Here is a 14120-nt window from a genome sequence, read left to right on the forward strand (position 1 = left end):
AAAAAACGAAAGGTCCAGATTAAAGTGCCCGGAGGAGGAATTCTCCTCTCGCGAGAGTTGCGCGCGGCCATCTTGCCCCTGCTCCTGGTGGAGTGTCCGGTCGGGGTCACAGGGACGCCTGCGCTTTGGCTGATCATGCTGTCCCGGGTGGTGCTTTCTGCCGCCGCCGCCGCAGCGGGTGAGGGCTCTGGAGCTGTCAGGGCCACTGCAGAGAGAGAGGGCGCCGGGCGAGGGTCGTAGGGTCGGGGAGGGTGAGAGAGGTGCCTTGGGCCTGATTGACAGCGAGGCGGGACACTAGGGAGGGCAACAAGGACGCGGGACGGTGGGCTTCACCTTGACTTTGCTGACCCGCGCCTTGTGTGTCCGCAGCCCCCTCCCTGAAGAACGCAGGCCTCCTGGGTCCAGGGTAAGTGTGGGACGTGGAGGGCCCCCTTGTGTCCTTGTCTGTGGTCTCGTGCCTCTGCTGCTTCCTCGTAGCGGTCGGCCAGCGATTCCCTTGCTTGAAGTAAAGACAGCGTGCTTGGTGCTTGATAAAGATCAGCGGCTGTCACTGTTGGACTGGCATTGTTTGTGAGGCATGCCCTTTGTCTTTGCGTCTGAAAGCCTCGTCTGCACTGCCTGGAATGTTGGACTGTCACCTAATGGCAAAGACCCCAAGAGGGTGAATAACCTGCCAGGTAGAAGCTCCGCCCATTTCCCTGTGACCTTCAGCCTGACACAGCCTGCCACTAGGAATGAAAATTACTAGATTACATCCCCAGGGTGCATTGGGTTAAATAAGCCTTTTAAACATGTTGCTTTTCCATCTGTCTTCCACATTCCTACCCTTTCAGTGCCACCTCACAAGTCGCAGAAACCACGCATTGAATCGATAAATGTTTAGGTTGCCAAGGTTACAAAAAGGAGTTAAGGCTTAGTGGAGTTCACACACCACCTCGCTGGGTTCGCAGCTGCGGCACAGCGGGTCTAGAGCAAAGGCCCCACCTGGCTCCGCCTGCTGCTGTATCACCTCAATTTAATCATCTGCCAGATGGAGTTGAGCGCTTGTTATTACTAATGAGAAGACACAGTTTTCAGTGAAACTAAAGACAGTGTTTGGTGTATAGTGTGTACTCAATAAATATTGGCAGGCGAAAAATGATTTCCTAAGGCATGGTAATTTTTTCTTTGCAGTTTGTAGCCTTAAAGCTTGCAAAATGTAACTATCCTATGACTTAGAATTGGCTTTGATTAAGTCATGCTTGCAATAAAGTAGAGTTGTAACTGACTGCTATCAGCATGGGGAAGTGCCATCTATTCTGACATGTAAACAAATAATCATGATAGAGATAGTAAGTAGATAACTATGTACATGTCGCAAGGAACATTCTTTCTCACTCCCTAACCAGAGTAGTAAGTGTCCTCCTCCGGATGACGTGTGGGCCTGGCCACTTCTTCCTCTGCCCAGTAGTCTCCTTCCCAGTACTTGTTCAGCTTGAGCCTTGTGCCACAGTAGCCAGAGCTATTGTGTCAGTTCTACACCTAAAACCTACCGATATGGCCCATCTCACTTGAATTAAAGATCAGCTGTAGAATATCCCACAGTGCCCGGTATGAATTGATCCCATGCTACGTCTTAGACCCAACTTTTATTCTGTTTTGTTTGTGCTTCAACCAGCTGCCCTTGCTACTCTGAGACACGAAGCGCTTTCTTCTTGAGAATCTCTGCTTGTCTTTTTTCCTCAGAACTTACCCCGCTCCATTGCCCCCGTCCCCTTATCTTGCTCTGTTTTTCTTCATACCACTTTCAACCACTTGGAATGATGTGTGAATATACATGCAGTCACTTGCCACACCCTAATTAGAAAGCCAGTAATGTTTTGTTGAATTGGTGGATGTTGGCCCAAGGTTGGGGAAAGTTTTTATAAAGAAGGTGCTTGGGATTTTGAAAAGGCTGGTTGGTGGACATAGGAGACATGGTACAAGGGGTACATCACACAGTGAGAGCAGCGTAAAGCAGAAATTGTGGGGTTTGGGGGAGTTGTAAGTAGTTCTGTACAGCTAATGTGTGTGGTAATAAGTACAGATAAAATTTGACAGGCTCTGGATCGTGCATGCTGTGTTAGTTTGTTTTCTGTTCAAAGGAGCCTATTTAAATCACGTTTGCAAAAACAGTGACAATCGAGTGGTGGAAGGTAGATTTAAGGGGTACTGGATAAGGAGCACAGAGGTAAGGTTCTGGGTTAGTGAACTACTTTAAGGAAAGAGATGGTGAAGGGTTAAACAGGCAGCTATTTGGTGAGACAGTTTGTGTGCAGGGTCTCCCATGCCATGATTTAATCCGTTTCTCAGAGCTGCTTTGCCCTCTCGTTGGACATTGGCGGCATCTGGATGTGTTTTTGATTATTGCCAGTGGGTAGGTGGATGAGGAAAGAAGGGTGTATGGGAGCCACAGGGACACTGCTGAACATTGTGCACTGCACAGAACAGCGTGAATTATTCATTCCAAAACGCCAGTAGTGCTGATGGGGGTTGGTGGGATTTAGGTCCAGCTCCACATCTGATTCCAGCTTCCTGCTAATGGCACCCTTCAAGGCAGCAGTGATGGCTCAAGTACTTGGATCCATACCACCCACTTGGGGGACCTGGACAGGGTTCCCAGCTCCCAGCTTCAGCCTGGTTCGGCCCTGCCTGTTGTGGGCCTTTGGGGAGTGAAACAACAGGTGGAAGATCAATATCTATCTCTTTCAGAGTTTAAAAAAAAAGAAGTGCTGATGCTGAGAAACTTCAGTTTAAATGAAGGAATACCAAGCATTAATTTCAAATTTCAAAGCCTGGTGAGGTGGCTAATGTCATTGGGGCCAGAAATAATATTCAGAAGACAAACATTAACCAGCAATCACTGAAATGTTGTAAACTGTAGCATTGCAAAATTGGAGTGGTGAAGTGGGAGGGTAAAAAAGGGACAAGACTGAGGGTTGGTTGGGCTTTGCCGAAGCATCAGCTGGCAGAAACTGGCACTGGGGGCTAATTCTGTCAAGTTAAAATGCAGAACCACCTGGAGAGTGCATAATCTAGGAATGGGAGTGACCTAGAAGGGAAAGTGTGGGCTCCTCCCTCTTGGGTTACCACTCCCACTGGAGGGCACAAAAACCAGGACAGGGACGGGGTGGCTAGACAGAAGGGCACCCAACAGCATGTGTGTGGGCTGGATAGTGGAGCTGGTTGGGTTGAACTAGGCTTCAGTGCCCATTGACATGTATGAGAGCTGAATGGGATGTGGGACAGACTGGACTAGTCTGCTGCACATACTGGCAAACATGGGAACCAGGATGGGGGTGGGCCTGGTGGGGGTTATTGTAGGTCACTCTGATTAACCTGCAGCTCCCACTGGCTTGTGTGAGGGCCAAGTGTGTGCTGGGCAGAACCAGGCTGGACTGCAACACCCATTGGTTCCAGTGGAAGACAGGGCTGGAAACAGAACTGACCCAGCAATTGCAACCACCAGCTGATTGACTGGTACTGGGCCCCGTACTTGCAAGTGCACACAAGAACCTGGGTTCACCTCAGACAAAGTTTCTTTAGGGATCCCTCAATCGAGCTGCCAGACTCAGATCCTAACCATGAAAAGACAGCGGACAGAACACATCAATCAACCACCCCAGCCATGTGTTGGCGGTGAAAAACTGGGCAAATGGAGACTCTAAGATGAACTATGTCAAACAGTGGATTCTGCAGCAATTTCTTCGTGCTTGGAATGGCAAGATTGGCAGCAATTCATAACTGTTGAACTATCAAAACCACTTGAGCAAGACCCACATCTGGGACCTGGGATGGGTGGGAGACTGGGTGGGGCTTCTCCCTTTACCTCCCCCTTTACACCAGATAGAGAAAAAAAAGTGGAAATGATAGTCTTCCCCACTTTCCTGTAGCCCTTGAACATTTATGCCCTAATTAACTATGTAAAGATTGTCAGAAATATGATAATAAATAAGAAAAAGGGGGACAAGGTCCCTGAGACCATGAAGGAGTCTAAACTTGGCAGCAAGTATGAAAGAGACTAGAAGAGACATCAGTAGGCAATAACTGCTAAAAATGCAATCTTGGACTCTTCATTAAAATATTGTAGTAAGTGCTTTATATCTCTTTTTTAAGTCACAAGAAATCCTGATGAATAGTCAGGATGTAAAGAAACTAAGATTTTTTAATCCAGATATGTGTTGTCTTCTATAGAAAAATTTAGAACTGGTGGATTGAGATTCCTAGAATGTATGTTGCCGTCAGTTTAAATATGAACAGCATTAAAGCAACCCTAAATAGAAAAGGTCTGTTTCATGTAAAAAAATTTTTTGCTGTTTTTATTTTTGATGATATTTACATAGTTGATCAGGGAGGGAAGGGTCGAAGATTAGGGGAAAGTGGGTGAGACTATTGTTTCTAAATTTTTCCTTTTCCTGTATCTGGTGGAAGAGGGAAGCTAAGGGAAGAAGCTGCATCTAGCCTCCCAACTGCTTCAGTGCCTGGGGATGGGGAACAGCTGGCCACCCGATGTCATCCCAGGAATATGCTTGAGTGAATTTGATGGCTTTGAGATGTTATCAGTCTTGCCAATCCAAGGATAGGAAAATCCTTCCAAGATCCATTGGCTGACATAGTCCACCTTAGAGTCACCATTTGCCCAGATATTTTCTGTCAATGCTTGACTGGGGTAGTTGTCCAGTTTATTCTGCCTTCCTTCCTCTGTTATGGCACTGGGTGTCCTCTGCAGGCTCCAGTGGACTGCCATAACCTCCGTGTGCATCTGGGTATGTTGTCCAGTGCTCCACCTTAGCCACCGAGGCCCAGTGCTGACACACACTCCATGGTTAGACCACAGGTCCTGCGATTTTCCCCATGGTTAGGGTTCTGAGTCCAGCAGTTAAGTTGGGGGATCCCCAAAGAAACCTCGTCTGAAGTGGTCTCAGAGCTGACTCTTGTGTGTGCTTTTCAGTATGGAGTCCAGCTCTGTCTGTCACTCACATCAACCTAAGCGCACACTGGTAGTTGCAGTTGCTGGAGCAGTTGTGTCTTCAGCCCCGTCTCTTATCAGTGGATGCTGTGACCTAGCCCAGCCCTATCCACTACACACTCAGCCCTCACATACACCAGCAGGAGCTTCAGCCTAGTCAGAGCAACCTGAAATAACCCGCACTAGGCCTGCCCCCAGCTCTGTTTCCTGTGCTTGCCAGCAATGTAGCAGACCGATCCACTCTGTCACATCCCATTCAACTCTCATATACACATCAATGGGCATTGAAGCCTAGCTCAATCCACCTCACCCCACTTTCCAAACCACACTCGTGCTGGCAGGTGCCACCATCTGTCTAGCCAGGCCTGACCCAGCCCTGGTTCTCATGCTCACCAGTGGACATTGCAGACCATCAGAGAGGTACCCACAGTTTCCCTCCTGGGTCCACTCCTAGTCTTGTATCTTGCATTCTCCAGGCGGTCTAGCTTGGCAGGATCTGCCCCCAGTCCCAGCTTTTGCCAGCTGGTGCTGCTGCAAAACCCAACCAGCCTGTACTCACTGACCAGTGGATGCAGTTAGCCCAACCTGGCTCTCCCCCTAATCCAGCTCACATGAAGGTGAACAGGTATTGTAGCCATGCCCAGCCTGGTCTGCCCCTGATCCCAGTTCTCAATGTTTGCCAGTGGGAGCAGTGGCCCAGCAGGGGAGTCCTCTGCAGAGCTGCACTCCCCACATCTCACCATGGGTGTTGCAGCCCAGTCTGACATGACGCACCTCACCTTGGCATTTGCTGGCAGGTCCTGTAGCCTGGCCCAGCTTGGTCTGCCCCTAGTTCCAATTCATTTTGGTGAATGCTGCATCTCAGACCAGTCCCGGCCTAATACAAACTGGGTGGTGTTGCAGCCCAACCCATCCTGGTAATGGGTGTTATGAACTGGCCTACCTTACATTTGCCTATTGAATACCATTACCTGGCTTGGTCTGGCCTACTCCCAGCCTTGGTTCACCTACAGGGACTGCTTCCTGACAGAGGAGTTTTCACATAATAAACATGGCATCAAAGGGATGTTCAGAAAGCTTCAGGTTGTGAGCGTCAGGATGGTCACAGCATAGTAGGCAGGTGGTAGCTAGCTGTGTACACAGAGCGTTACCATATGCTAGGCAACACAACAGCCATGTGTAAATTAATATCCTTTATTGCCTCGTAGACCCAACTTGCAAAAGCTTAAGTTCCTGCTTCAAAGTCAAGAAGCGTGTCTAGGATTTTAACCCAGGTGGTCTGGCTGCAGAGTCCATATTCTGATTTCAGTGCTAGTAATAGTTGACTGGCTTTCAGAAGGAATTCCAATATTGAGTAGTAGGTCCCGTACAACCTGTAAGAGTCTGGTTCAGTAGCTGCGCTTGTCATACATGGTGATCTTTGTCTAATTGCTACCTTTAGGGTATTGCAGGCAACAAGGATCTTTCACACAGGGAAACCGAGTCTGGCTCCTGTACCACCTCTCCCTGAACATGGAGGAAAAGTTCGTCTTGGGCTGATCCCCGAGGAATTCTTCCAGTTCCTTTATCCCAAAACAGGTGTAACAGGTAAGCATTTGTCCAGTCTTTAATGGTAGATCTGGATGGTATCACTAAATAAAATAAATTGAGCTGTTTTTAAAAGGAATTGTGAGGGTGATTGAACAGAATAATTAATTTGGCTGCTCTAATTTGCTCTAAATTTGCTTGAAACTAACTTTATAGTGTCTCCAACTTTTCATAGACCCCTTGTTAGATGCCTACTAATTCACTAATTCACACACCATTCTAGACACACTTTAGTGAACTAAATACCTACCATGGTAGATCATACATTCTGTTGTATGATAAGCAGGGAATAACTAATGATTGAATAATACGCTGTCCAATAATTTTTTAAAAAGCCATGAATAAAGCAAAAAAGACAACATGTGTGTGTGTGAAACAGAAATTGGACTATATCAATTTTTTTAAAGACATGAACGATTTCAAAGCCTTGCGTTTTTATAATAAACATGCTTCACTTGATATAATCCTTAAGTCCTATGAGAACATTTTTTTAGAAAACATAGACAACTATTTAAACTATCCTTAAATTTGTGTCCCCTGATGAAGTGTAGGATTCTTTATTAGCCTTTTAAATTCTGGAATAGACTAAATTAGCATACTTTTTTTTTAACTGAAACTGCTGGGGAGTTTAGAGAAACTATTGAGGGGCCAGGATAGTGGCATAACAGACTAGTCCTCCAATATGGCACTGACATCCCATTTTAGCACAAGTTCAGGTCCCAGCTGCTTTACTTCCAATCCAGCTCCCTGCTAATGGCCTCAAAGGCAACAGGCTGCCTGGGCCCATGCACCCACGTGGGAGACCCAAAAAGAAGCTGCTGGCCCCTGATCAGCTCAGCCATGGCCCTTTCAGCTGTCTGTGGAGTGAACCAGCAGATGAAAAACCTGTTTCTCCTCTCTGAAATCTGCTTTTCGGATAAGAGTGAATCTATTACCTGAGTAAATTGTATTTCTGAAAGTCACCCTTTTATTCTCACAATGCATCCTTTGCTATTAGCACTGCTTAGCAGAACTGTAAATTACTGCCCCAAACATCTATTCTGTCTCTCTGTGAGACTGGAAATCCTAAGGAAATATCTGTGTCCTAAATCCCAAGTCATGCTTTGTGTTTCTTTCAGAATTTATGACCTGGTTAAAGAAAACCATTTTTAAATATTGTCATTAAAAGTTATAGGACTTGAGAATCTTGTTACTTTTCTTTCTTTTACATGTATATAACTTTACAGATTTTTTCTTGTCAGGCTTGTACTCAATGAAAATAGACAAGGAGTAGATGCATTTATCGTGTCCAGTGTTCCTGTTCAGCCTTAATATGTTGCTAGGCAAATCACTTCAGAAAATAACTTGGCATCTTTGTGCCCATAGAGCTGTTTCTCCGTTTCATCAGCTTTGTGAAGAAGTTACTGTGCCCATCTGAGGGAACTACCCTCAGAGTCCTGAGAGGGCCTGGTTTCTTCTAAGTTAACAGAGTCAGGACACCGGTCTCCTGGAGCCCAGAGCTGTGCGCGCTCCTCCTTGCCGTATTGTTGCTCATCTCAGTATTTGGTCTTTGAATCTCATTTTTTTAAATCATTACTTCAGCCAGTCAAATACACAAGTGTCTTTTCATTTTCAGGCAGAGCATTTCATGTATAACCTAACTCTTTCTTCTTGTAGGACCCTACATGCTTGGAACGGGGCTGATCTTATACTGTCTGTCCAAAGAAATATATGTGATTACCCCAGAGACATTCTCTTCCATATCAGTAGTAGGCTTACTTGTGTATGTAATTAAGAAATATGGTGCCTCAATTGGAGAATTTGCTGATAAACTCAATGAGGTAAGAACCGTAGACCTTATTTCCTGTTACAGACTGTAGCAGAAGCCTCAAGGCCTTCTGTGTTGCTAGAGGTATTGGAGGAAAGCCATAAAGAAATTGATCTAATTGCAATGACTGCAATTATGTGTGTCAGTGCTAGCTATTCATTTGAGATATATTTTTATAATCTGCCATATTTTTAACTTTTCCGTAGTTTTATCCACTCGACGTAACTAGTATGAATAATTCTTTTTAAGGATTTGTATATTCTCTGTCAGTAAGTGGTCTCTAATGAATGTATTCACAAATGAGGGATATAGTGTTTAGGAAGCATAAAATGAATCTTTCTGACTTCAGATGTTTTCACTGAAGTTTGTTGCTAATGTTATAATTACAGCAAAAAATCGCTCAACTAGAGGAGGTGAAGCAGGCTTCCATCAAAGAAATCCAGAATGCGATTGAGTCGGAGAAGGCACAGCAGGCTCTGGTTCAGAAACGCCACTACCTTTTTGATGTCCAGAGGGTAGGTTTCACAAGTTTCTGAGAAGAGAGTTGCTCATTTATGTACATGAGGAAGAAAGTAATTTCTTGGGAGGAATAGTTAAATAGAGCATCTTCTATAGTCTTTTTTTTTTTTTTTTAAGATGTATATATTTGAAAGGCAGAAGTACAGAGAGAATGAGGAACTAAGAAAGATCTTCGATTTGCTGCTTCACATCCAAAATGGCAGCCAGGCTGAGGCCAGGAGCTTCTTCTGAATCTCCCATTGGGTGCAGAGGCTCAAGCACTTGGCCCATCTTCTGTTTTTCCAGGCACATTAGCAGGGAGCTGGATCAGAAATGAAAAACAGCTGGGACCCAAAACAACACCTATATGGGATGTCAGCTTAACCCATTTCCCACTACGTTGGCCCTGAGAAAGTAGTCATTAGTTCCAGCTGATAGAAAATGGCATGCTCTAACAAAGGCCGTAGACAAAATGCATACTGTGTATTGTTTGCTAATTTGCTGAAAGAGGACTTTATTTGACATATTTCCTATACTAAAATCTGATGGCTTACAGTCCATATTCATAAAGCAAATTCAGATGCCTTAGCATTTATTGCTATAGTTAGAGCCTAATTAGGTTCTAAAGTTGCAAAATAATCTGAAAGAACTTGTTCAAATGTTTTGTCATTGTTATCACTTTGAGCTTAAATCTAAAAGTGAGAGATGTTTTTAAATTGGAATTTTCTGCTATGACAACACTTATAAAATAAAAAGTGAGATACTAAGACCCAACCTGTATTTCTCCATGTAGTCTCAGTTGCACATGCATCAAAGTTATGTTCAATGTAGGCTTTTTAAACCCATTCCAAGACCCATGCTATTAGAACCTCTATTGGAACAACCCAAGAATCTAGTTTTTTAAAGGTTTTAAACACCTAAATGTCTGAGTCTCAGAAGATGTAAAGGCCTCATGTATGTTGTACATACACACACATGAACATGTACTCATACACATAAATTCTGGTTTCATTTCTTTAACCAAATTAGAAGGTATAGCTTTTACATGAATGCCAAGTGGTAATTATTTGTTAAATACTTGTTCAGTAGATGTTTGAGTCTATCCTGTGTGCATATTCTTGCGAAAGCAGGGTATAGGAGATAGTTACTGTTTTATTGGGCAGTCAGGAAAGGGTGAACTATTTGAGCAGAGACACAAAAGAAGTGATGGTGCAAGCTGTTTGGATTTTTAGGAAAATAGGCAGAGGGAGAAGCATAATTGCAGTGACCCCATGCCTGGAAGTTTGCTTGATAGAGCCAGAGCAAACAAGGAGGCCTTCACAGGTGGTGATTGATGGAAGCTCATTGGCCAGGGCTTTCTAGCGCAAATGAGGACGTCATCAAAGGCTCTTAGGCAGAGGAATGGGAACTCATAGTTTGCAGGATCCCCTGCCTGCCTTCGGTAAATAGCCTTCAGTTTTGTTTGCAGACCTTTTTGACTTTACAGTTACTACCTAGGCCAGATCTAAGAGCCTTCCTTGTACTCCGTCCGAGTCTCCCACATGGGTGGCATTCGGGCCATCTTCCATTGCTTTCTGAGCAGCAGCATCAGGGAGCTGGATTGGAAGCAGAGTAGCTGAAACTTGAATTGGCACTCCAGGACTGGATACTGGCATCGCAGGTATAGCTTAATCTGCACATTGCCAGCTCCTGCACATGCTTGCGTTTTTACCATATGGTATACAATTTTTTGCTGTATACATCTCCTATTCAAACTAAATGAAATAATTTTACATAAAATATAAGAAAGTAACAATACAGTGCAACTGACAGAATCCTTTGAGTGGAAATATTACTTCAAGTAAACAATATTCATCATTTCTTAAATTTTGCCTCAGAATAACATTGCTATGGCCTTGGAGCTGACTTACCGGGAACGGCTACATAGGGTGTACAAGGAGGTGAAGAATCGCCTGGACTATCACATCTCTGTCCAGAACATGATGCAGCGAAAGGAGCGAGAACACATGATCAACTGGGTGGAGCAGCGTGTGGTGCAGAGCATCTCTGCCCAGCAGGTGAGTGGTTTGCTTTCTGGAGCGTTCTGGGATCTGACACATTGCTGCTGCTGGTGTTTTGTGATGGAGGAGAGCTGGCAAAGACTACTGAAACAAGGGTGACCCCAGCTTGCGTGTTTCGGTAGGGCTGACCTACAAGGTGCTGAACAGCTACCATGCTGACTTTTTCCTTTCCTCAAAGTTTGGCTACCAAAAAAATCTCTCATCATTGTGTCATTTGAATATTGTTGACCCAATTTTTACATTTCTCTATGAAGTATAACATGAGTCCCTTCTATTTCCTAATTCCACAATTTCCATTTCATTCTATGCTTGTATCTGCTTAATATATTGTGAATTTTTTTTGTTTTTATCATTTGCTTCTCATTTATATTTCACTTATGTATGACTTTTTCTTCTTCCTGTGTAGATAGTATATGTAGCCCTTTCTAGTTATTTCTATGTAACCTAAGCAGGATTAGAAGAATAGTCTATCAAAGTGTTGGGTTGTTTTTATTTTTTACTTTTTAAGTAACTCATATGCCATAAGAAACCTAGAAAATGCAAAAATGTATGGAAAAGAAACTAAAAATAGTTTTCATCCTTTCTGTGATTTTTTATATAGCTCATATTTCTAGGGGTTGATCTCTTTTAAGCAGCTGTTAGCTCTGCAAGCCAACATTAGTGGTGGATATTCTGTATAGTTTTTACCCATGAAATGTAAGAGTTAGAACGAGCATTGCTGTATAGGAGGTAAAGCCACTATCTGCAATTCCAGTATCCTCTATTGGCACCATTGAGTCTGGCTGCTCTACTTCAGATCCAGCTGCCTACATCTAATGGTAGAGCAGCAAATGTCCTGAGTAGACCCCCCACCACCCACATGAGAGACTCGATGAAGCTCCTGCTCTTGAAGCCATCTGGAATGGAAGAGCTCTGTCTCCCTCTTTCAAATAAATTGATAAATCTTTAAGAAATAAAAAGATAAGAATGAATTTTAATTGAGTTTCAGGATTTTCTTAAATTACTTCTCAATGTTAAGTAATTAACCTTAAGTAATTTATTTTACTTGTAAACTTTTCTACTATTCTTATTATACCGGTAATGATTTTGAGATTCTGGTCTAGTAGAAAGTATCCTTTGAATTAATGTTGGTGCCCTTCCCTGTTTTAGAGAGGTCTAACAAGATTTCTCTTTCCCCATCACAGGAGAAGGAGACAATTGCCAAGTGCATCGCAGATCTGAAACTGCTGGCCAAGAAGGCTCAAGCACAGCCAGTTCTGTAACGTGCCTGACCAGGCAAAACTGAATGTGACTGTTGCTCTCTACTGAAGTCACATCTTACCCTTCCTAGAGGTGAAATTTGAGTTTCATAAAATGAGAAATACTTTGGCCAGTGGTACATTTCTCATCCTTTGTTCTCTGTGTTTCAAGTTGACCGTAATCACTTTTAATGTGCAGTTTGCTTTTGGTAAAACGTGCTGCCTAACTGAAAATTACCAGGTTATATTTTGAATGTTTAATTCATTTTACCATCCTGAAATAAAATGACAGTTAAAATATTTTTCAGGTTGTACAGTTTTCTAAATGCTGCTTCAGCATTTCATAAGAGAGAAGATTAAAGATGTCATTAAACTAAAGCTTGTCAATGATACCATTTATAGCCAACTGATCGTATTCAAACTACTAAAAGGAATATTATATATCAAATCATATTGTCAACTTAGAGCCTATAAAGGATGTTAGGGACTCGATAGCTCATTGAGCCACTGCAGATCCCTCAGAGAAACACGAAATAGCTCATGTTGCTCAGGATCTGAGACAAGGCAGCTTGTGCACTGCTGCTGTGACAGAGCAGGGCATTGTGGCACGGCCGCTTAAGCCAGCTCTAGTGATGCCCTGATCCCATATCAGAGTGCCTGGCTCAAGACCCAGCTTCTTACCTCCAGTGCAGCTCCCTGCCAGTGTGCTGCAGATGATGTCCCAAGTGCCCGGGTTCCTGCCACCCATGTGAGACACCTAAAATGGAGTTCCCAGCTCCAGGCTTTAATCTAACTTAGTCCCAGCTGTTCTGGACACTTGGGAGTGAATCAACAGATGGAAAATCCCCTCTCTTCCCTGCTCCCTCCTGCCTGCCTTTCTGGCAAGTACACTTCTGGATCTACTCCAACGCATTGAAAGGGCATTAAAGAGATTACCATACACCAGATTCACAGCATTATTTTCAAGAGCTAAAATTTGGAAGTAATTCAAGTATAACTTTGAAAGATGACTGGATGAGCAATTTGTTACACAGTGTTCATCCGTCAGGAAAGAACTTCAGACACTTGGCTGCAACCCAGATTGAACCCTCAGGCTGTGCTAAGTGAAATAAACTAATCACACACAAAATACTAGGATTCCACTTACATAGGATGTGCTTATACTGAACATCATGGCATATCAAATAGTGGCTGCAAGGGGTGTCACCAAGGGGGTGAGGAATCCTGTTCTAAGAGTGTGGTTTCAGTTTTGCAAACAAAGACGAGGGTGATGATGGTTACACATTATGAATGCATTTAATACCACTGAACTGAAAAGTGATTACATTTTGTTCTCTGTATTTTTAATCTTATTTTTATAAAGTGAATACATTTTTGCATATTTCACAGTACAGATTTAGGGGTACCCTCACTTTCTTATGCCCATATTATCCACCCACCCTCCTCTTTCCTTATTTTTTTATTTTAATTTTTTTATTAATTATTTTTGATGATAATTGATTAGGGTGATATGGGTCAATGCCTACAGGAAGTTAGGTGAGTTCACCATTTCCAAATTCTCTTTTTTTCCCCTTTCTGTATCTGGAGGAAAGTGGGGAGAGAAGGGGAGAAACCACACCCAGCCTCCCGAACACTTCTGCACCCTGGGATGGAAGACAGCCACCTGACACCACCCCAGGGTCCCTGATGGGGGGCATGCTCCACAGTCCTGCTCAAGAGCTTTTGATAGTTCAACAAGTCTGAGTTACTGCCAGTCTCACCACTCCGAGCACAATGTAATCTCTCCAGAATACACTGGTTGACATAGTCCACCCTAGAGTCTCTGTTTGCCCAGATATTCACTGCCAACTCTTGACTGGGGTAGTTGATCAATTTGATCAGTCCTGTGTCCTCCATTATGATACCAGGTGTCCTCTGCAGGCTCCGATGTACTGCCGTATCCT

General features: G+C 43.8%; 1 protein-coding gene across 1 annotated transcript; it reads left to right on the forward strand.

The window, feature by feature from the left end:
* The first annotated feature begins 120 nt into the window (after positions 1–120).
* On the forward strand, positions 121–12479 carry ATP5PB (ATP synthase peripheral stalk-membrane subunit b). The gene is made up of 7 exons (XM_004581927.3): positions 121–178; positions 370–406; positions 6429–6574; positions 8231–8394; positions 8771–8896; positions 10757–10936; positions 12124–12479. Exons 1-7 carry the CDS (start codon positions 136–138, stop codon positions 12199–12201), a joined length of 774 nt encoding a protein of 257 aa, XP_004581984.1. The 5' UTR covers positions 121–135; the 3' UTR covers positions 12202–12479.
* The last annotated feature ends 1641 nt before the right edge of the window (positions 12480–14120 follow it).

The sequence above is a fragment of the Ochotona princeps genome, chromosome 2, assembly GCF_030435755.1.
Source record: "Ochotona princeps isolate mOchPri1 chromosome 2, mOchPri1.hap1, whole genome shotgun sequence".
Lineage (NCBI taxonomy): Eukaryota > Metazoa > Chordata > Mammalia > Lagomorpha > Ochotonidae > Ochotona > Ochotona princeps.